This window comes from Platichthys flesus, chromosome 7, assembly GCF_949316205.1.
Source record: "Platichthys flesus chromosome 7, fPlaFle2.1, whole genome shotgun sequence".
In the NCBI taxonomy this organism is placed as follows: Eukaryota; Metazoa; Chordata; class Actinopteri; order Pleuronectiformes; family Pleuronectidae; genus Platichthys; species Platichthys flesus.
Window position 1 is genome coordinate 10,817,542 of NC_084951.1, and position 24,186 is coordinate 10,841,727.

General features: G+C 42.6%; 1 protein-coding gene across 2 annotated transcripts in view; it reads left to right on the plus strand.

Annotated features, from left to right (window-relative positions):
- Nucleotides 1-24,186, plus strand: part of sema3b (sema domain, immunoglobulin domain (Ig), short basic domain, secreted, (semaphorin) 3B) — a 76,373-nt gene that overhangs the window by 47,857 nt on the left and 4,330 nt on the right. For both annotated transcript variants that reach the window (XM_062392052.1, XM_062392051.1), the window contains exons 2-16: nt 927-1,431; nt 5,005-5,162; nt 6,285-6,347; nt 16,627-16,746; nt 17,515-17,608; nt 17,783-17,902; nt 18,049-18,191; nt 18,376-18,490; nt 19,607-19,676; nt 19,819-19,963; nt 21,679-21,898; nt 21,991-22,082; nt 22,227-22,268; nt 22,461-22,618; nt 22,716-22,771. In XM_062392052.1, the coding sequence (XP_062248036.1) occupies nt 1,245-1,431; nt 5,005-5,162; nt 6,285-6,347; nt 16,627-16,746; nt 17,515-17,608; nt 17,783-17,902; nt 18,049-18,191; nt 18,376-18,490; nt 19,607-19,676; nt 19,819-19,963; nt 21,679-21,898; nt 21,991-22,082; nt 22,227-22,268; nt 22,461-22,618; nt 22,716-22,771 (1,783 nt within the window). In that variant the 5' untranslated portion in view covers nt 927-1,244. The remainder of the gene's footprint in view (nt 1-926; nt 1,432-5,004; nt 5,163-6,284; nt 6,348-16,626; nt 16,747-17,514; nt 17,609-17,782; nt 17,903-18,048; nt 18,192-18,375; nt 18,491-19,606; nt 19,677-19,818; nt 19,964-21,678; nt 21,899-21,990; nt 22,083-22,226; nt 22,269-22,460; nt 22,619-22,715; nt 22,772-24,186) is intronic.

Consider the following 24,186-nt stretch of genomic DNA (forward strand, 5'->3'; position numbering starts at 1 on the left):
TTCCGAGACAATAAGAAATCTGTCCCTTTAAATCTGACTCTCAGTTAACTTTATAGAGATTCTTTTTCTGTCCTGTGTGCACATGCTGAAAGTCCCCTCACACTCACAAACAGAGACTGCAGTGGAGGCCACGTGTAAACCTAATTTATACCAAAAAAAAACATTGTGAAGCTTTGAATAACTTGTAATGTTGTTTATTTATTACTGTGTAATTCAATATTGACACCAAATCTCATCACAAAAGCCAACAGTCTTCGGCTGTGTGCTGCCAGACTCACTCACAAGTGACTTTCTGTTCAGAGCCGATGCACTCATCCATCCACATCACTGTCGTCTCATCAGTCCTCGGCGATGAAGAGATCTCATCTGGTGACACCTTCTGCCAGTGCGGAGGGAACGAGGGAGTGTGAGCGAGCAGGAGAGAGAGGGAGAGGGAGAGGGAGAGAGAGGGGGAAGCCACTCTGAGCTGGCAGTGCCACAGACACAGATATTGTGCATGGCTTGGCATATCTCTATCACACATACACAGTCTTCATCGCCATGGTCTGTGTGCGTGTGTGTGTGTGTGTGTGTGTGTGTGTGTGTCTGTCTGTTTTGGATACACCCCTTATGTCTTGCCGTAATGTGAAAGGATTATAGTGGTGTTGCCACACTGGAGGTTGGCATTTGCTCAGCCTGGCAGAGGCATCAATCTGCCTCTGACTAAATAAACTTCAGACGCCTGTGTTTGTGTGAGTGTGAATGTGAGTGTGTGTGTGTGTGTGTGTGTGTGTGTGTGTGTGTGTGTTTGTGTGTATGTGTGTGTGTGTGTTTGTGTGTGTGTGTGTGTGTGTGTGTGCGTGTGCTTAGTGGCATCCTTGGCACAACCAAACAAATGCCTGTGATGTCCATTTCTAAATACTCTCCCTTTCTGTCTCTATTTTTAGGTTACGATTTCCATGTGTGACGTCTTGGTCCCATTTTGAATGTGAGAGGTGAACTCACTCGTCTTTCACGGAGGAAAACTGGATATACAAGAACAAACTCTTAAGAAGCAAGGAGGCCATTGTGAAGATTACACTGAATGGTTAAGAAGGAAGAGCGGAGACTGAAACTCCAAAAGGTTGAATATAAAAACCTAAAACCAAACTAGCCCAAAATAAGTGGACTTTAATGGTCAGTGAAATCAAGGACAAATACTACAAACTATAAAAAAAATCACTTTCAGCCGTTGAAAGAAAAGCGCTTGCTCTCAACGTGTCAAGATGATGACCATGATGATGATGATGGCGGCCATGATGGTCACCTGCAGCTCTCTCTTCCTGCTGGGTCTGGCCGCCGCCGCCCACGCGTCCTCCAGCCCCATGACCCGCACTTCCCCTTCATCTTCATCCTCCTCTTCTTCCACCACCTCTTCATCCTCCTCACCACGCATGAAGCTCTCATACAAAGGTAAGAGCCAAAGCTTTATGAAGGAGGGAAATTTTGTTTGCACACAGAGTCCATAACCCGTTTCTCACTGGTCAAAATACCCACTAACATCTGGCGTAAGTCTGCAAAGGGAATAGATTTATTTGGCATTCACTCCCGGGTCAAATGACTCTGCAGTAGACTCAGCTTTTGGTGCATTCTTGATGTCAAACACCTGGCCAATACATGCATTTAAAATACTTTCATATACGTGCTAATTTTGGTCTAAATGAGGTTTATGCCTCAACTGCCCAAAAAAGCTTGTATCACAGTAAACTCGTTGGTTTTCAACATTCCTAAACTCCTTACTACAACCTTAACATTCACAATACAATATTTCTAACTCTAAAGCCATGTCCCAACCACCAAAAAGTGGCCTCTACCTACGTTTTGGCAGAAACCTAGATGTTTGTCCCCACAATGACACCATTCAAGTCCCTGTGAATCAGGGTGTACTTAGGTTCAGGTCCCCAGGATATAAAACCAAGCCTACACACATACACAAACACACAGCTTCATGATCATGTTCAACCATATCGCTTTTCAAAGTAAACAGCTCTGAACAGTAGCCAAGCGTAGTTTGTGGCGGCCACACACACACACACACACACAAACAGTGTACACACAGAGGAATGGTATAGTGTTTCATCTAAAGTTTTGTAAGTTTGCAGAATGTAGCTCGGTGCACAGCATAACCACATAAACCAGGGATGTGTTCCATCACTGAATGCCGGCAGTTTCTGGCTGAACTAACTCACCGAGGACATGAGGCTGGAGGCCATCTATCCAGCTGAGAGATGTGCGCCCTTTAATTTCATCTGAACATGTAGCAGTCAGGTTTGGAAGACAGCCCTATATTTTAGTTCTGGTTGACACATGAAGGATTAAAAGAGATCCATCATACATCACTGAAATAACATTGGTTTTATGCAGTAAAGCAGAACTCAGCAAAGAACAGCCGTCTGTTACCCAGTACTGCTGAGCATCAGATGTGCCAACTTCACTCCAGGATCATTTACTATTTTAATTGAATTAGTCCTTCAGTAATAGACTATGTAATGACACAAAAATGTGCAAGTTGGGATGTCATCAATCTAACTGCTTACGTTGACATTCAGGTCCCAGGGGAGTATTTTATGGCTCATTTAGCAGTGCAGGTCAAGGGACAACAATTGTGGCAACCACAGTCTGCATGTCTGACTGTATTATTAGCATTAAATCATGCCAATATTGTTATTTGAAAAAAACATGATACATAGAACACTATCTTGTTAAAAATATTGCCAAAATATATCCGGAACATTAGCATGTATTATACTGCTAACATAGTAGTGACACTTTATCTGTTCCAAATGCAACTTCCTTTGACATTTTTAGCCAAAAACTAAAAACACCCCCCCTGGAAAGGATTTTGTAATTGTTATCCATTGTTGTTGATTAAACTTTAGATCAGTTGTGACAATTCTGTAAAAAGAGCAGAACAGACCAGAGCATTTATTAGACAGCAGAAGATTACAATTAGAAAGTTGAAAGCTAAAAAATGTGTGTTGGTGAGTTTTATATGGACAAAACTGAGGTACCTTTGCTGCCATGTTGCTAGTTTTATCTTTGGAGAGAGTGGCTTACAGAACCATTAAACTTAATTAAACAAAATTAATTAAGGCTTTAATTTCTTAAACAGTTGTAAGGGCTGTTGGTTTGTTTTGTAATATGGCCACTAAACCCCTGGAACACACTTCATAGCTTTTGAAAGGTTGAAGGATGAAATACTGAAATTGACATTGCATTGAGTTAAAGAAAGTGATGGAACAGAGGCTAGCCCAGATATGATGGCATTACTTTGAATTTTTCTATACTACCATCCTAGATTTAAAAAATTGGGAAGGTATGAACATGCTAACTCGGCATAATTCAGTTTAGGAGCAAACAAGTTCAACTTACCTTGCTGATTGTATGATGCAACATTGTATCAACAAGATTGTTGAGAGTATAATGGTGTCGGTTACAATGATTCATTGAATTTAAAGGTATTCAGGAACAATATATATAAATAATTAATAATAATAAATTGTGTCTGCCACAAATAATCTCTGAACCTACTCATCTCTCTTTGTTATAAATACTTACATCACTGCAAACTTAACAAACACAAAGCCATTTTAATTAATTTTGATGTTGTTAACTTCATTTTTTTAACATTTACTTGGCTCATGGCACCTAAACTATATGTCATTTTTAATCATGTTTCCTTTTTGGGCCTCAGATTTTATGGGCACAACAGTACAGTGCTGAATAATAACACATTTGCCGAAAATGGAGGGTTTATACAAAACAAGAGCAGTAGACCTAAAGTCCCTGATGTCATGCAGGCGGCTTTTGGGTGGCGTCTGGGACTTAATTAAAGTTATAAATTCAACATTAGAACAATGGAAGACTAATAAAGCCATTTAAATGTCAAAGCAAAGGCCTGTGTCATTTCTTTCTTGAGCACTTGGTTAAAGCCGGGCCAGCAGGGGAGGATGCAGACACTTTATTTTTTCAGCCCCTCAGGCCAAGAGCACAGTTTTTTTTCTTCCACTGGTGTAACTATTAGAGCATAGGTTTACAAATACAAGCTGAATTTTCCTGGGCACTGTTCCCTTGGACTTGTTCTTGCCAGTTTGGAAACAGCAATGACACATTTTCTTTCCCCCATTGGAACCAATATAGCCATTGCTGACAAAGGATTTTGTCCTTGCTGTTAAAAAATCCACTGGCCTTGGGACACACATCAGAAATGGTACTTTAAACTCTCAAATTAAATGGTGTTCTTCTTCATCAACCACATGACACGTTGTAGCCCAGTGGCCAATTCAGATCTGATCACTCTGATTGCTTGAGTTTGTTTTAGCTCTGATTCTTTAAAATGTTTCTCAGGTCATGATTTACTGTTACTTGTCTCTTCAGTAAAGACAAAACAATATCAGAGATTGTGTTCTTGACTTCTGATTATAAGAGGTTGCTGGTAGGTTGGAAATTAATCTGCAGTGATCAGACTGACAGTGGTTGTGACACGGTTCCTCATAAGAAAGACATAAAAATGCTCAGGAAGGTAGATGCCTGTAATCTCTTACCAGTTTCCAAACTCTTGGGAGTTGGTAAGTTCTGACATTGTTAAAATGCTGTTCTCGTGTGCTATGGTCGTCTCATTTGAACTATAGGCTGTACTGCCCCCAACAATGTCATGTGGTTCTTGTCCAGTTCGTCTGTTTCATCTGCTGCCATAAGCTTCAGAGGACGTGCACAAATATGGACGAATTGAAGACGGGGAAAGGACATAAAGCTCTGTCCTGTTCTGTATATATCGAACGTTTAGCATAAGTGAGCCGTAGCATATTCACACTCACACTGACATCCTATACTTAGAATATTGTCTGCTGTGTGGACGTCGCAGGGAACCATTACAAAAATGAAATTTCCGAAGTCAATCATAAACTGGGAGTGGTCCGTGTATCACATTTAACAGGACTAAAAACCCCCACCCTTCATAATTCCATATATCTGTTCTGATTTCAGAGTTGCAGCAGTTCCATGGTGTGCGCCGGTACGAGCTGGAGCGCTCCTGCTGCTTCAGTGCTCTGCTGCTGGATGAAGAGAGAGGACGTCTCTTCGTCGGGGCTAAGAACTTCCTGCTGTCCCTCTCGCTGGACAACATCGCCAAGCAGGAGCACAAGGTGGATAACAAACACCTCTGCTGACTAGATTATGGGTGTTGCCTGTGACTCAGCCGTAATTGAAATGCATTAAAACTAAGCATAATGAACAAACTGTATCTTTCTTTGCAATTCGCTGAATTACATTATATTTCAGCTGTACTCTTATTAGTGACCTTATGTGTCTCTATTATTTAATTATCTTATTACTTTAATTTGTACAAATTTCCAACCAGAAGATGGACATTACACCGTAAGAGGTGGAAATCATTCATAATCAGTGCCTTATTTCCTGTTTCCTATGAATCATTTGATACTGTTGTTATCAAGGTCAGGCACCACATGCCCCACACGTTTGTTTTCATGTGAACTGGTGCAGAAAGAGTAATATTCTATGGTATAGATGCACTTTTTATGAACATTCCCCTTTGAACATGAACATGCTCGTACATATGAGACTACTCAAGCGAGTGGGCTCACGTGGAAGAGGGGCAGAAAGAGAAATGTGGCATTAATAGAGAAGGGCAGAAAATCAAAGAGGGAAACAGAGATGAAAAGAGAAAGTTTATCCAAAAAGATCTGTGATTGATAACTGAATTGCCTTTGTACTAGGTGGCAGTTGTTTTAAGTTACAGGAGGACGTCTGTGGTACAGAACAGACATTTATAGAAAGATCCACGCTGACAAAATCCCCAAGTGCACTTCAATGTATAGAGACAGAGAGAACCCACAGCTATAGAAGCGGAATACAGTGCAGCTGTTGGGAGTAAATTACATGTTTGGTGCGTTAGAAGTAAAACCTCTGTTGTTTTTACGTATATGGTTGAGTTGGCTTCATGACCCTGTGTGCATAGTCACCACAGCCGAAGCTGTACTTCAGTGAAGTGGATGAGAGGGGAGGACAAAGACAGGTGAGGGAGAGAAAGAGCAGTTTCAATGAAAGCATGAAGAGACCCCAACTTTATCTTTCTAGTTGTACCATACTGTAGGCCACATTATCAATTTAGAAGTGACTAACACTTGTGTTGGTTCAAAAAAGTTCCTCTCCAAATATACATGAAGCAAACTTTAAATTTGTAAATTGAATCCAGATAATCAGATTTGAACGACAGAATCATATGACCTGTACCTGCTGTGTTCCAGATCTACTGGCCTGCCCCTGTCGACTGGAGGGAGGAGTGTAACTGGGCTGGAAAGGATATCACTGTAAGTCTCTATACACTACTCCTACTCACTTCATCTACACCCCAATCTTTATACTCTGTGTTATTCTTCCTAACTGAAGTAAGCAGGCGTAAGTGTCCTGAAAATGCTTGTGATTGTGATGTTGGATTGAGAAAAAAAAAAGAAACTATACCAGTTTGAAATCTGAAGACTACAAACATTTGTAACCAAAGATGAAATATAAAAAGCTTTATATTATTTTAAACATTAAATAGTATCAATATATTTATAAATTAATTTATTTTTGAATATAATGAGACAAATGAGCAATTATTAAAGTCAGTATTTGGAAATAGTTTTCGTTTGGACGCTGTTGGACTCATTTGATCATAATGGTAGTTTTCATTGAACAAAACTGAACAAATTGCAACTGTCATCAGATTCTGACTTGGATTCTCCTTTTGTCAGATTCTGATTGGTACATAGAAAAATGACATGTCCTACACAACTGAAGATAAATACATGATCTCTGGTAAAATAGTCAATATTACTGTAGGTATGGCAGAAGACAGTGTGCCCTGTGGATGTCAGGAGATAGGAAGTAGGAAGTGAATATCATATGTCTGTGTCGGTGTTAATAAGAGGACTGAGGAGCTCCTCGTGGAGGAAGTGAACTGTCTACTCCTACCCAGCCGAACACAATGGTACCTTTTAATCCACTGGAGTCATGGGAGTCATCACAGGACACAAGTACCACGTTTAAACATGCAATTATAGGTGCAACACTCCTACAGCTGGACCTGCCCTGTGGTGAGATCACCTCCTCTTCATCTGTTTGCCTTAAGGCCTATCGGACTGAGATCTGCTCAGTTTGATGCTGGGCCAGAGGCAATAGGGTTTTTCCACAGCATTTTGCAATCGCTCATTGTTCAGTGGCTTTATCAAGGGAAAGGATTTCGTCAATGTCATGTTAATATGTATGACAGAGCAGGAAGGGGGGAAACAAATCTGAGATTTCCAGAAAAAAACGGAACATAAAGTCAAAATATTATAGTCAATATTTCATGGAGAATATCAGCCTGTCTCCTGCATTCAAATAATAAATGTGGTGCATCTTGTAAAGTTATACTTTATTATAAGTTTCACAAACAGCCATTACTTTATCTTTTTGTCATCAGCACCACCTTATCACAAGTATCAGGACTTCGAAAAGATTTTGCACGGAAGAACCATACAAACTTCGAGGAAATCTACTTATTCTAGTAACATCGTGACTGTCTTCTTCAGAATGTTGTGACATCATTATCAAGAAATTAAACTTAATTTCACAATGAGGCCATTGCTGAGGATATATCTCCTTTTCAAGACTGTTGTTGCATGATGCACAGGAGCATCATAAAGAAATGATACAAGACATGGCACGAAGTAGAATTTTTCTTAACTGTTTTTTTTCTGGTCTCTTGACCTACTGTAACACTGGGACACAGTGCCAACTCATCACACGGGCCATATGCTACTGCTCTTGTGTTCTTTGTATCAGTTGCCAGAAACAGACTTTCTTTTTTGATCTACAGAAGAGAAACTTTTTAAGTTACTAAGAATATGTCGAGTAAATGCCGCATGTGCTGATTATGTTTCTAAATGTGATCTTCTGTATGTGGATGGAGTCTGCGCCGAGCAGGCGTGGCTTCAATGACCAATGTCCAGAGGCCACAAAGAGCCTATAGACCACCCAGGATTATATCACACACACAATTAGCTAAGTCAATGCTAGGTCTGTATGTGTGAGTGTGCGTGTGTGTGTGTGTGTGTGTGTGTGTGTGTGTGTGTGTGTGTGTGTGTGTAAGCGTGTGTGTGTGTGTGTGTGTGTGTGTGTGTCATCGGTATGCACAAATATGTCACAAATTTGTCTCTATACTGTTGACTGTGTTTCCAGTCTTTCCTTTGGCCATGTATATCTACATTGCTTTATGTAGCTATGTATCCAGTTTGTGTGTGTGTGTGGGTGTGGGTCTGGTGTGTGTGTGTGTGGGTGGGTGTGTCTGTACAACAACCCCTCCGTCTGATTACACAGCTGTAGCAGACAGACAACGAGCTCCATTCATACAATACTGCAGGCTCCAGTTTCACCTGACCAGGAGTCTGTCTGGGTATATGTGTGTGTGTGTGTGTTTGTGTGTGTGTGTGTGTGTGTGTGTGTGTCTATGTCCCGTTTGTGTGTGTGTCCCGTTTGTGTGTGTGTCCCGTTTGTGTGTGTGTCCCATTTGTGTGTGCTTGAAAGCGAGAGTAACAGCATGAGACGGCGAGCTGTGAGAGAATTAGAGAAATTGCTCCAGAGGAAGAAGGGATGGAGGGATGGAGAGAGAACATGATAAGAAAGTACAATAAAAGTTTGTTGAAACTTTGAAGTCAGATGTTGCATTGAAAGCAGTTTTCCTCTGGTCAGTCTTTGTGCCTGCCTCTCTGGCCGGTGAATATTATTCTTATCCCTTGTTAAACATTCGCTCCCCTCTTGTTGTTAACACTCACCCACACACACTGAGAACTGAGCCGACCTCACACTGTTGACCCTAATTACAGAGAAGTGTGTTTCTCTAGAGGAAGAGGCCAACATCTCTCTCCCCCACTGGATCTCTCCCTTCCCTCTCTCCTAACTTTCTCTCAGTCCTCCGCTCTTCCCATGCTCTCTCAGTATTTCCTATTTATTTGGTCTCTGGGAAACATATGTTTCTCAGAACTCTACCCTCTGTATGCATTTGTTTATTCCTCTCCATGAAACCATGTTGTCTTTTTTTTATCTAAATACAGTGGAATACCTTTTTCTATCCCATCATATTAAGCTATTTCCATGCTGTACATATACATGCAGAAAGAAGTGGGCAAGATACTAAGTGAAGCCTTTTCAGAACACTCGGGTCTTGACTTCCTTTGGAGTTTGCCTTTCTCAAAATTACGATCAGATGGTCAGATGCCAGAAGGTCAGATGCCTTCACAACAACACAAATTTCCGGCAGGTTTAGGTGATAAGGGCGGCGCAGTACCACGTTTTAATTCCAGTGTGGAGATCACTTGTTTTGTTCACACCACATCACCACCGGCTGAAAGCAGCTTAGATATAGGTTTGAGGTGTTTGATATGCCTAATGGTTGCCCTCATAAAGAAGTGTAACAAACACATCATTATTCACTCACCCACCATGACTCACAAACACACACACACACACACACACACACACACTCACACACAGTTAACAGCAAACAGTTGAAAGTTCTCCCAGACAATTTGTCCGACACTGTAATAGAGCCCTGTACATCCAGAGCCCTGTTTAAACCTACAGTGATGATCGATTGTGTGTTTATGTTGTCATGGGAGCAGCCACTTTTCATACATTCTCCATTAACAATCAACCAGTATTTAAAAGAAGAGAGGCGCATTGATTATCATCAAATCATCGTCAAAAGGTACATTATTTTCAGCTAATGAATGACTCACAAGCTCGTTTGTCTGTGAGTCCAGTAACATTAACATCTTTTCCAGCAGCTCACACTAACCTGAGGCGTGTATCGCTTGACAACCGGGAGCTCCCAACTCTGGTCTCCTGCTCTTCTCTGATTGGTCAGAGGGGCAAGGCTCATTCAGGAATTATCAGGCTATTTAATGAGGCTTTGAAAATACTCCTCTACCTAACATATACCTGTGATAGATTTCACATATTTTGGATAAAACATTAAAAATATTACAAACTGTAGCTCTCAAAATCAAGTGTATATTCCAATATATGAATGTGCAGCAAAATGCATCATTGACCTAGCAGTTCAATGGGACTCATACATCCACCATGGTCCAACAGACCACCAGCAATCAGGATTTTTAAAATCTTTAAACACAAGCTTGAAAACAATCTCTTTACCTTGCTTTTGATTAAGTGTGGTTGTTAAACCTTTTTTTTTTATTTAATCTTTGCTTTAAATCGTATTTAACCTTTCTCTCTTACTAGAATCGTTATTTTATGTTTCATGTCCTTTTATAGACCTTATTTTTCTAATTATATATTTTTTGTTATTATTTTATTGTTATTTAAGTCATGAGCATTTTGTACTCACTCACAAACAATACCCACAAACACAACAGATACAACATTTCTGTTCCATCAATATAAAAAGAAACGGCCCCTCTGCCTAGGTTCAGCAGTGACATGAATGTGTCTGGACAGCTTGTAGAAGGTCTGAATCCAGAAATCGGTCAGACAAAACATCAATGCTGATACATTGTTCTGTTTGATCCAATAGTGACCAAAGGCATTCCTGTGCTATTACACTGGGCTCTGTTGTGTATCTAATGGTTGTCTACTGTTCATGGCTCTGTGTTCAGTCAATGGCTCTCAGCCATTAACTTTATTAAAGATTCCTGGTTTGCTTGAAACCTACAGTGTTACCGCTAACCCGTGATGACCCCTGACTGGCTGATGATATATTAAAGAAACAGTAAATACATATTGATGGTGGGAAAATACTTCCTATCATATTTTTTTATAGATTTTTTATTTCCTGTTACATAAAATCTCATTCCAAAATGCTTTAGTGACAACCTATTGTTTATGTGAGGCAGACAGACAAAGATGAACAGCAGAAGGAGCAGGTGGACAGATAATGGCTGAAATAATAAAATTAGCAGATCCTGTTAATCATCTCTAGAATGGAAGGATCAAGAAAGAAATGGGGAAAAAAGAAGTCCACGGAGGAACAATACAGCTTTACAAGACACAAGGGCCCGACCTGAGACTGCAGGCTGCTGTGGGGTCACAGCCTGCGTTTCACTCGCTGTTTCTTCTAATGAGTCAGTGGTAGGTCAAAGGTTGACCGCTGAACCCTTTGGCAGCCACAAACACACACACACACACATACACACACACACACAATGAGGAAATTTGGCTGCTGGCGTAATTCACCTCCAATGCTCTCTTCCTTCCTCTCTGATCTTTTCAAGGTCTTTCAAGCATATTTTCTCTTCTTACCTTTTCTTTTCCTCCTGCTGTCTTTCTCTTTTGTCACATCAAAGAATTGACTTTGCTCTGCTGACTCCCTCACCTTCCTCTATCCTCTTAAGCACACACACACACACACACACACACACACACACACACACACTTAGGACTGAAACTAACTAAACTAATGGTAGTTAGATTGGGGGGGAGGGAGCCACAGCGGAGAACCTAATGAAAGTATTGAAGAAAAAACTGGCGAGGTTATGTTTATCAGAGGAACATGTTGGTGCTTGAAACTGTGGAGTTGAGGTTGTGTGTGTGTGTGTGTATGTGTGTGTGTGTGTGTGGGTGGGTGTGTGTGGGTGTGTGTGGTGTGTGTCTTACACTCATGGTGTAACTGTGTGTGTCAGACTCAGATGAAGTGAAAGATGGAGTGTGTATACCTCTTCTTTCATGAGAAACAGAGGGCTCCTGTTTTTGTATAAGGCTTAATCAGCCCATTGATTGGTTGAACAGCTTTACATACTTGCATGCACAGAAACATACACACACACACAAATGTTTGTACATCTATCCTAGTGAGGACGCACATTGGCATAATGCATCCCTTAACCCCTTATCCTAACCTTAACCATCACACTTAAATGCCTATCCCAACCCTAACCTTAAACCAAGTCTTAACCCTGAAACAGCTCATTAAAAGTGGGTCAGTGAGAGAACTGGCCAAAATGTCCTCACTCTGTAGGATGTAGGGTCACTATGGTCCTCTCAAAGAATCCGAACAAGTACACACACGCACACAACGTGGTTTAGAACAAAGGCCTGCGTTCCAGCCTTTGAAACACACCAATGAGTTAAGAGTTTAGGTTGTTTTAGGTGTGTGTGTGTGTGTGTGTGTGTGTGTGTGTGTGTGTGTGTGTGTGTGTGTGTGTGTGTGTGTGTCTCCAGCCTAATGAGCCACAATTCCGCCTGTGTCACTGCTTTCACAACCTGGTGTTTCTGTTGGTCACCCTCTGAAAACACAACAGTCAGATAAAGAAAGACATTTCAGAGTGTAAGTGTGTAGATAACAAAACAAATAAAGAAACACCCAAAGTAAAAACAGATTCAAAGGAACTTGAACAAGACAATCCATAATCCGGAGCAATAGATAAGTAAAAAAATTAAATAAATACAGAAGAATTTCCTTTTTCCTTTGATTATCCCAAATCAGCTCTATTTTGGATCAAATTGAATTTGGAATTATCATCAGAATCTACCTGTCCACATAATAAAGGTTCTCATGGGTGATTGTTCATTATCCCATCATCTGTACCTGATGGACAGATTCATGTTTAAAGCTCCAGTGACACCCAGTGATCCAGATTTATTAGCAACTTGATCGACAGACAGATGTTACTGCGTTCTGTCTGGGGAAAAGAGGACAGGCAAAAGAAAGGATGGTTACATTAGATGTGAGAGCAAAGTGGTTTCAGTGGTTAGTAATGACAGCAAGATCGTGTTTCATCGTAATGATAACACAAAGCCAAGAGCCAAAAAATGCTAATGTCGTAGTGATAATCCTGTTGATGATCACAGTGATAACCATGTTGTCCACGTCCTTATCACTTATAAGATAGTAGGACAAGGGGCCATCTTCCCCGAGGCCAGATGTTGCCATCGCGCCGCTGGTTAGAAAGGGAGTGCCATCCAGTCTGGTAGTTTACATTAAATCTCCTGAGAGCCAGCTCACTGTAACCAGACTCCAAGATGGACAGATGTTCCTGTGGGTCAATAACCTGCTGTCTTCATTAGAGCATGAGGGAAAGGAGAGAGAGGGGTAGTGATTCTGGGGAAAAAGGCAGGATGAGATTTACAAAAAAGAATATGTTGCGTGGTACTGGTTTTTCGCACGAATGCGATCAAATAGGACACAAACAAACATACACTTTGGGTCATTCCCTTGGTTCAAGTTAACAAAGAGGAAATTGAGCAGAAAATTTGCTCTATGTGATGTCACAGAAGCCGATCAGTGCTGAGAATGAATCTCACCGCAGACAGGTCCTGGCACCGACCTGAGCTAGCAGGTCATCAACATGGTCACTAATCAGCCACTGATAGCGCTGTGCACAAAAACCGACGGTGAAATGCCCGGATCTGTTTACTTCTCAGGATTAGCTTGTAGACTCATGCACAAACAACAGCTAGTAGTCAGCTAGTGGACTCCCTCTTCTCTGTCCTAGAGGAGCATGGGTGGATATTTGCAAGTTGCGTTTACTTGCGTTTCTCATGAGAGTGCTGTAAGTAACAAAAATTATCCTGATGCCAAACTTGCACAAGTAATACAACGTGAAATTTAACCAGGGTTTGGTGTGAATGCAGCATAATAATTTAATAAAAAATACCTAGGAGGCCCCCGTCCTAGGTATCTTCAACTCACACCTCCGGCGGAGTTTTTCTGGCATTCCTGTGGAGGTTGGGGGCATTGAGCTGGAGTGGGCGGTGTTCAAAGCCTCCATTGCTGAAGCTGCGGCGGCTAGCTGTGGCCTCAGGGTCTTAGGCTCCTCAAGGGGCGGTAACCCTCGGACACCGTGGTGGACACCGGTGGTCAGGGAAGCCGTCCGATTGAAGAAGGAGGCCTTCCGGGATATGATATCCTGGAGGACTCCTGACTCGGTTGCAGGGTACCGACAGGCCCGAAGGGCTGCAGCTGCTGCCGTGTCGGAGGCTAAGCAGCGGGTGTGGGAGAAGTTCGGAGAGGTCATGGAGAAGGACTTTCGGTCGGCACCAAAGTGTTTCTGGAAGACTATCCGGCACCTCAGGAGGGGGAAACGGGGAACCATCCAAGCTGTGTACAGTAAGGATGGGACTCTGTTGACCTCAACTGAGGAGGTTGTCGGACGTTGGAAGGAACACTTTGAGGAACTCCTGAATCCGAATAACACGCCCTCTATGTTGGAGGCAGAGCTCGAGGTTGATGGTGTTTCATCGTCAATTTCCCTGGTGGAGGTCACTGAGGTGGTCAAACATCTCCGCAGTGGCAAGGCCCCAGGGATTGATGAGATCCGGCCAGAAATGCTAAAGGCTCTGGGTGTTGAGGGGCTGTCATGGTTGACACGCCTATTCAACATCGCGTGGGAGTCGGGTACAGTGCCAAAGGAGTGGCAAACTGGGGTGGTGGTTCCCCTGTTCAAAAAGGGGGACCAGAGAGTGTGTGCCAATTACCGGGGCATCACACTTCTCAGCCTCCCTGGTAAAGTCTACTCCAAGGTGCTGGAAAGGAGGGTTCGGCCGATCGTCGAACCTCAGATTGAAGAGGAACAATGCGGTTTTCGCCCCGGACGTGGAACTACAGACCAGCTCTTCACTCTCGCAAGGATCCTGGAGGGGGCCTGGGAGTATGCCCATCCGGTCTACATGTGTTTTGTGGATCTGGAGAAGGCGTATGACCGGGTCCCCCGGGAGAAACTGTGGGAGGTGCTGCGGGAGTATGGGGTAAGGGGGTCTATCCTCAGGGCCATCCAATCCCTGTACTCCCAAAGCGAGAGCTGTGTTCGCGTCCTCGGCAGCCAGTCAGTTTCGTTCTCAGTGGATGCTGGTCTCCGCCAGGGCTGCGCCTTGTCACCAATCCTGTTTGTGATATACATGGACAGGATATCGAGAGGTAGTCGTGGTGGGGAGGGGTTGCAGTTCGGTGGTCTGAGGATCTGGTCACTGCTTTTTGCAGATGACGTGGTCCTCATTGGATCATCGGCCTGTGCCCTTCAGCACTCACTGGATCGGCTGGTGGCCGAGTGTGAAGCGGCTGGGATGAGGATCAGCACCTCTAAATCTGAGGCCATGACTCTTAGCAGGAAACCGATGGATTGCTTACTCCGGGTAGGAAATGAGTCCTTAGCCCAAGTGAAGGAGTTCAAGTACCTTGGGGTCTTGTTCGCGAGTGAGGGTACTATGGAGCGTGAGATTGGCCGGAGAATCGGAGCAGCGGGGGCGGTATTGCGTTCGCTTTACCGCACCGTTGTAACGAAAAGAGAGCTGAGCCGCAAGGCAAAGCTCTCGATCTACCGGTCGATCTTCGTTCCTATCCTCACCTATGGTCATGAGGGCTGGGTGATGACCGAAAGGACGAGATCACGGGTACAAGCGGCCGAGATGAGTTTTCTCAGAAGGGTGGCTGGCGTCTCCCTTAGGGATAGGGTGAGAAGCTCAGCCATCCGTGAGGAACTCGGATTAGAGCCGCTGCTCCTTCACTTAGAAAGGAGTCAGCTGAGGTGGTTCGGGCATCTGGTAAAGATGCCCACTGGGCGCCTTCCTTGGGAGGTGTTTCAGGCACGTCCAGTGGGGAGGAGACCTCGGGGAAGACCCAGGACTAGGTGGAGAGATTATATCTCAACACTGGCCTGGGAACGCCTCGGGATCCCCCCGTCAGAGTTGGTCAATGTGGCCCGGGAAAGGGAAGTCTGGGGCCCCCTGCTTGAGCTGCTCCCCCCGCGACCCGACCCCGGATAAGCGGATGAAAATGAGATGAGATGAGTTTACTCGTGACGTCCATATCTTTCACAATGATACAGACAAGACTTTAAAATGACAAATTATAGTGAAGAGAGAATAGAAACCTTAAGGGAAACAAGAACAATCTTGCAGCAACCTTCATGCTAAAAAAGTTTGTCAAAGATTTGAATCATGAATCAGTCAACATACATCCGCTGAGAACTATAAATATTAATGACGGTTTAACAGCTCGCCACTTCAAATAAAAACCTCACTTCATGAGGTTGAACTACACACAAGATAACAAAGCAGTAAGCCTCCCCCCATTTAATTTGTTTTCCTCTAAGCTCACAGGCACTTACTATACTTTTTATGTGCTCTTACCCTTAGAAGACACACACACACACACACACACACACACACACACACACACACACACACACACACATAGCAGGCATTGCAGGACACAAAGGCTGTCACATCAGTTTGTTGGAGGTGGAGCTGAGTGTTGTCACAGGCAGACAGAGGGAGAGCAGCTATGTGAAGAATGTTGAGTTTTGTTAGAGAAATCTTTTCATTTTGAGCTCTCTGGTTAATTTACTTCACTTGTATTGTCCTATAGATGACAATGGATAAGTGAATTCTGCGTGTGGTGTTCTCTTTCAGAATAAACTCCATCAGTTTTTATGTTAGAATCAGTCACTTGAAAAATAACATTAATGATTTCCCCTTGCAAGCATGGGGTGGGTACAAATCTCTGCAGCTATATTTGTTTCATGCACGTGGGGGAAAAAATGCTAAGATACTTTTTTTTTGTATTGCTTTTCATTGGTAAACTGACATTCCGGGTGTTTGTGTTTCTTTCAGACTGACTGTGTGAACTACGTGAAAATCGTGCACCACTACAACCGCACCCATCTGTACGCCTGTGGGACTGGAGCCTTCCACCCTACCTGTGCCTATGTAGAGGTGGGAAACAGGATGGAGGTGAGGAATACACTCTACAAGCTAAAACACACAAACACACACACACACATGCTCCTGACTGCGGTCTTCCATTCTTATTCTTTGTCAAAATACAGAGACAATTAGAGACGCCTTAAATATCTCAACTAGCCTTTGTTATTCATAATGTGGTTACATTTACACAGAGCTATGATCCACCAGTTTATTAGGGACATGGATAAAATTCAAAATAAGATGATAGAATACAGCAGCCCTCTTTATCACAGATTAAAAAACATATATTGAAACCTACATGAAGGGTAGGTTTTATTGAAGAAACTTAATAAGTCAGCTTTTGGTCAAGGTGAAATGTCAATACATATATGTATATGACTACTTCCTTTATTACACTCACTTGCTTAAACAATAACACTTGCACACACACACACACACACACACACACACACACACACACTCACATACACACACACACAGTGGATTCAGCTGCAGGAAAATGTGATCCTCAAGTCCAACTGCCAACTTTCTGTTCTTTATAAGTGAGAACATAATCTGAACAATCTCCACACACATTGTTTGTGTGTATAAAGAGATGAATGTTGACATTACTCATGCTCGGAAACCTTCACATAACAACACTGATTAAAGCTGGAGTCTTTGGCAAAGTCATGGCAAAGAGGGGACACAAATCATACTTAGATCAAGGGCCTCGTTTCAAGCTATGTCCCTCATGTTGCCTAAATCACAAACCTGACATCTTAACTCAAACCTTTTCCCTTCTCTCTCCATCAGGACCATGTGTTCAGGATCGACCCCTCTAAGGTGGAGGACGGGAAAGGGAAGAGTCCGTATGATCCACGCCACAACGCTGCCTCTGTGCTCATTGGTAACTAAACCCATGTGCATCCATATGAGCTAATTTCCCTTTGATTGCAGGTTTTTAATTAAAATGTATCATTGCTGGTTCCTTTCTATTCCATTCCAAAAATCTGCTTAAGCAACTCCAGTCACCATGAAAGCTCTCATGACCAATCAATGAGTTATTGATTGTCTCCTATAGGCGATGAGCTATATGCTGGCGTGGCCACAGACTTAATGGGGCGCGACTTCACCATCTTCAGAAGCCTGGGGAGACGCCCCTCCATCCGCACAGAGCAGCATGACTCACGCTGGCTCAACGGTATGTGTTTGTGTGCTTTGGGTGAAAAAAGCCATCAAGTGTCACACTTCAGTTCACTTGTTTCCCCCGAATGTGGTCATTGCTTTTCAGAGAAAATACCTGTATAACAGTGGATGACATTGTTCCTCTCTTTTTCTTTGTACCAGAACCAAAGTTTATTGGTTCCTTTTCGGTCCCGGAGAGTGAAAACCCTGATGATGACAAGGTGTTCTTCTTCTTCCGTGAGACGGCGGTTGAGGCCCAGGGACTTGGAAAATCCACCTACTCCCGCATCGGACAACTCTGCAGGGTGAGAGGTTATGAATGATCTGGGCGTGGAAAAGAATAGCCAGCAGAGTTCTCCAGGTCCATTCAACCTGGCTCTTTTACAGATGCCCAATTAAAATGATAGAAATCCTCTTTGGCCGTTCCCATCATACTTCACATTACAACTAAATTGAATGTAATATTCGGAATTGTCTTGACGGTTTCAGAACGACATGGGCGGTCAGAGGAGTCTGGTGAACAAGTGGACGACATTCCTCAAGACCCGTCTGATCTGCTCGGTGCCAGGAGCCGACGGCAGCGACACGTACTTTGACGAGCTGCGTAAGTTTACAGTGCACAATGATAATTGTCAGTATCGACTTATTTATATGACTGTGATGATGTCAGGCTGTAAGTATGTTGTGACATCAAGTAAAATTTTGTGTATTTTTTATCTTGAACACTGCCTGATTTTGGGCTCACTCAGGCCTCAGCAGTTGGTAATAGATTCTGTTTTCGTTCATTTCTGCTGTGGATTCAAAGTAAGTGGCAGGTTAATCTCTGCTGAGTCGTCACATGACAAAGATAATTAATGTGTTTCTTATTTTCTTTCTCCATAATTCTTAAGTCTGGATTTTGATAAACAAAACAAACAAACAAAAAAACTTACCCTTTTACTCTTAACTCACAGTGATGGTTCTACAAATATCTGGTGCCAGTTTATTTGTGGATTTTGTATGATTTAAAAAAAGAAAAGAATTGATGACCAAAATCGGAAATGTATAGCTTTAAATGCAGTGATACAATTCTTATAATCAACAGATGTATTATCAAACAAACCTGCTCTCATGAGCTTTGCACAGCAGCTGCAGCGGTTTCAGCTCTCAACATGTTTTTGATTGATCTGTGATTCTTGGTGCATTATCTCATGACGCAAGTGAAAGGTGAACTAAGTGGAAAAGTAGTCCTGACTCTCCCCCTACCTCAGGCTACATGTGTCCATCACAGCCCCTCAAATGAACAATGAGTCTATTATCTTGACATGGAGGCTTCTGACCACACCTGAGGCCAGATCCATTTTCCCTGCGAAAATATGTGTGTTGACCTGAGCCATTACAGAAACACTTGCATCATGTTACCGTGTAATGATTCCAAACTGCAGTGTTTTATTCATTTTAGGCCTCAGACTCAGAAATGTGTCGTCTTTGTGGCAGAGCACAGAAAGAAAAAACATAACAGCCATATTTCAATGGGTCTAAATCTCGTTAGAATTGGTTTTTCATACCACTGCACAAAGCGCTCGTGGAGTTTGTTCCCTGTGTTATCAGTGAATTGTCTTTTTTAAATAGTTAGACATGGCCACAGGGCTTTGTTTTTCTTTCTCTCAACCTTTGACCTCTGGACTCCCACAACCTGACCTGTGTGTGTGTGTGTGTGTTTGTGTGTGTCCTTCCACAGGCGATGTGTTCCTGCTGCAGACAAGGGACAGAAAGAATCCTCTGGTGTATACTGTCTTCTCTACTTCCAGGTCAGAGTCCTTTCATATTGTGCATTTGTGTGCGGCTACAAAAGAGAAGGAGAACAGAGGAAATGTCATACTGTTGTGTGTGTGTGTGTGTGTGTGTGTGTGTTTTGATGTATCTAACCCAGCTCCCCCTGTCCCCCAGCAGCAGTGTATTTAAAGGCTCAGCTGTGTGCGTCTACTCCATGAATGACATCCGGAGGGCCTTCCTGGGGCCCTTTGCTCACAAAGAGGGGCCCAACTACCAGTGGGTCCCCTTCCAGGGAAAAGTCCCCTATCCTCGCCCAGGAATGGTATGTCAATAACGACCCATCAATGGATGAAAGCCAGGAGTTTTTTATTCATGATGAAAGTACATGGACAGAGGTTTTGTACTTTTAGTACCTGTGCTTTCATGGATATTTCCCTTTCATGATACTAGATGAAGGGGGAAACATTGTCCTTATTATCCTTTTACATTACAATGGACAGCTATAGTTAACTCGTTACCCATGTCCTCGTCCTCTGACCAGAAGTTTTGCGGCTCGACCGCTGTCTCCCCTACTGCGCATGCCGAAGTGTCCTTGGACAAGTAACGGAACCCCAAATTGCGGCTAACATTGTATGAAATAGATGTGGATGACAGAAATGTACTTTCAAGCCTTTTGAGTGGTCATCAAGAAAAGCTCTATATAAATACAGACCATTTATTATTCCCTCTGCATAATGAAGACTTGTTTAAATCTACACACACAACTATGATAATAGTTTTGTTTGTTTTCTGTGCTTTTACAGAGAAAGTTAAGTCTTGTATGCATGGTGTTCTGATTCAAATTAATAATGTAAAGTCTTCACATTTAATGGAGTCATTTTATGGTTATGATACTTTTTTGTAAGTCTTACAGAACGGATGTGAATACTTCTGCACCTCATGTTTCTAATATTTCCCTCTGGGACGCTGAACCACTTTATATTCACATCTCAGTGGGGAACACACTCTGTCCACATTGAAAATACTAAGTTATATTATGAATTCATGAATCCCAATGTCTTTGTGATGTATAATTGTGGCGCTTCATACAGTTGCTATTCTCTGCATTAGTCTTTATTTCCTCCACAAGCCCCCCGCAATCTTCCCGATCAATAAGTGCTTATTAGGGCCCTTACATTCTGCTAAGCACACAAGCATAGCGTCAGCAGGATTTGTTATGCAGCGCTTCAGCTGTTACTGCCACAGCAGAACAATCCCCATTGTATGACTGCAGAATAGTAATTGTACTTGGCCTACAGTAAACCCTCGCTCACGCCACCATCACCTCATTGGGTTGTAAAATCAGCAGAACAAATGAAATTAAAAGAAAAGCCAGGGAATTATCCCAAACTGCCTTTAAGCAGGGTTGGTGTTTAAAATGCATAAACCCCCAAACTTAAATAATTCATGATAACTGCAGGACAAAAACCCACATCATTTAACATAATTGTGTTAAACAGAAAAAAGGGAAATATCACAATTAAACTTGCTGCAGAATATTGAAGTAAAATCCTGGTTCCCTGGAATGAAAGTGCAGGACAGGAATTTTAATTAGAGGGTGAAGTTGGACTCTGACCTGGAGAAAATCTCTCTCACGTCCCTGTGACCCATCACGCCATAATCACCACTCTGTGGCCTGCTGAACTGCGGCTTTGTGTTCTCCGGGCCAACTGGCATTTTGTTGCATGAAACAAATTTCCTCAGATAAGTGTCATTATGGAATATTTGACTCCCACAGTCGGTCCTGTTCTGCAGAGCCAAAACAAATCCTTTAGAGCTATTAAATATCTGTACAGCAGCTAAATCCTTCTATAAATATAAATGAACGTTCACACATTCACAGAGTGCCAGGCCAAAGTCCCCATTGCAGATCAGTTCCATATGTACCACAATGGAGCCGAAAATGCAAAATAAATGAAAACGACTGTAATGTCACATTTAATCCGGTTATTTATACATTCACCTTATGAATTAAATTATACTTTATCTCCTCTTTAGTGTCCTAGCAAGACCTTCGGAAGCTTTGAATCGACTAAGGGTTTCCCGGACGATGTGATCCAGTTTGCCCGTCACCACCCGCTGATGTACAACCCCGTCTACCCTATGAGCCGCCGGCCCGTCTTCGTCAGGACCAACGTGGACTACAGCTTCACGCAGATCGCTGTGGACAGAGTCAGCGCCGCCGACGGACAGTATGATGTCATGTTTATTGGCACAGGTGAGTGACTTGTTTTCGGGATCTTGATTTGAACATTCCAACATGTAAATAATGAGACAACATGGTAAAACCCTCTGCGTGTGTTATTCCAGACAAAGGGACCGTACTAAAGGTCATCAACGTCCCCAAGGAAAGCTGGAACAATATGGAGGAGCTTCTGCTGGAAGAGCTGGAGGTCTTCAAGGTAAGAAAGGGACAATAACCTCTTTTTTCTCTGACAGTTTATTGTCATATGATGATGTGCAAGTGAAATAATTTGCCTTAAGTAATAACAAATAATACATATACAACCTATAGCGCTAATTAATTTGTCTCCTCCGCTCATCAGGATGCTTCATCTATCATCAACATGCAGATCTCCTCAAAACGGGTAAGTTTGTTAGATATAAATTCAATAGCAACCCATTGTGAACTTACTGAAGCACAATGGTGTGTATGGTATTTATTTTCCTGCACATACAGAGTCACCATTCAGCAAAGTATTGTCCGATGCACAGTAAGCTGCTGGATTGTTGGATTCAAACTGAATTTTAAAATGTGTCCCTCCTCTGTCCCTTCACAGCAACAGCTGTATGTGGGCTCGGACACAGGCATCGCCCAGGTCCCCCTTCACCGCTGCAGCGTGTACGGGAAGGCCTGCGCTGAGTGCTGCCTGGCCAGAGACCCTTACTGCGCCTGGGACGGGACTTCCTGCACTCGCTATCTGCCAAACACCAAGAGGTCGGTGACATGTATACACTGATGACACACCATTTGTTACTTTGAGCAAAAAAAAATAAGGTGAAAACCCTTTTTCTATCTCTAATACTATTTACAGACGTTTCCGTCGCCAGGACGTGAGGAATGGAGATCCCAACACTCTCTGCTCTGGAGGTGAGGTTTACATTATTACCAATGTGCTGATTAACAGCTCCGAAGGTTTAGTTTTATATGTTAAAATATTCAAGATGTGAAATATCTTTCAAATTAAACTTTAAATCTATTACATTTATATAAAGTATTTTTAAGTTACACTAGTAATTCTACGTTTCCCTCAGCATCCATTGTATTGTGTGGAATAAAGAGATGATGAACTGTATTAATGTAATAAATAGATATAGCTGAACAGACAAATAAATCTGGCCTGCAAACACACACACACCCACCCACCCCCCCCCCCCCCACACACACACACATATAGATAGTATTTTCTTTATTTCATTGCCTTTGTTCTCTTGTCTACCTCATTCTGACTTAAAATGTTGTAATGACTGAATTTCCCCAAGATGTGATCAATAAAATTTTATATTATCTCTAGGAAGATCAAAAAAATGCCATCATCCCGTTTTTGTAATTTGTATATGCTTTTTCTATTAGTCTATTATTACTTATTCAAATGAAAAGCTCTGGAAGGTTTGATTCCTCCCTCATTTGACCAGTGTTGAATTGCAGCAGTTGTATGTTCAATAAATAAGAAAAAAGCCTCACTCAGCTCCTGCTCTGACTCACTGAGACTCTTGGCGTCTGACGTTTCACTGTCCCTGTGCCAATAAATCCCCCAAAAAATCCCTCTCCCCACCACCTCCGCTGACCCCCTGTCCACCCAGACCACAATAGCGGCATTCTGCAGCTATCTGTCTTTCTGCCACATAACTGAATCAGGCTAATCGCTCAAACCGACGGAGCTCCTGGGTAATAAGATTACATCATGTGGCATGCGAGGCCACGTTGTGTAAAGCTAATGAAGGCCGGAGTAATGCCTCTGATGAGTGTGGCATTGCCCCAAAGCGCCGGTCAGGACTGGGTTTGGCACTTTTCACAGACACTTTGCTTCATTCTCTCTGATCCACTTCTGGTCCTGAAATGTGAGAACGCACGCGCTCCTACTGTAATGAATACTAATCAGATTTTGAATACAGTGGCTGTTGTCAATTTGAGTGTTGCGGGTTTTGGTGACAAACCGAGGTCAGCACAATAAAAGGCCTTGTTTGATATCACACATCAGGCATGTGATACAAATGAACCCCCATCAGTGCAGGATGCTGTCGTTATGTGTGAGTGAGCTGAACTCTGCTGTCAGTAACCTCACAGAGGCCGTCATTATCATCAGTGTTGACTAACACTCAATACTGACAAACAATATGGGGTTTGTCTTGATTCAAGAGCATAATTGGCATCATAGATTAGCCTTTAGGACTTACTAATTATAGATCAGGGCTAACTTTGATATCACACATTATCACCTCAGTTTGTTTACGTATCGTTCTGTCTTTATTTTGTGTCCATCCTGATTGTCCTGTCCTGTCTTC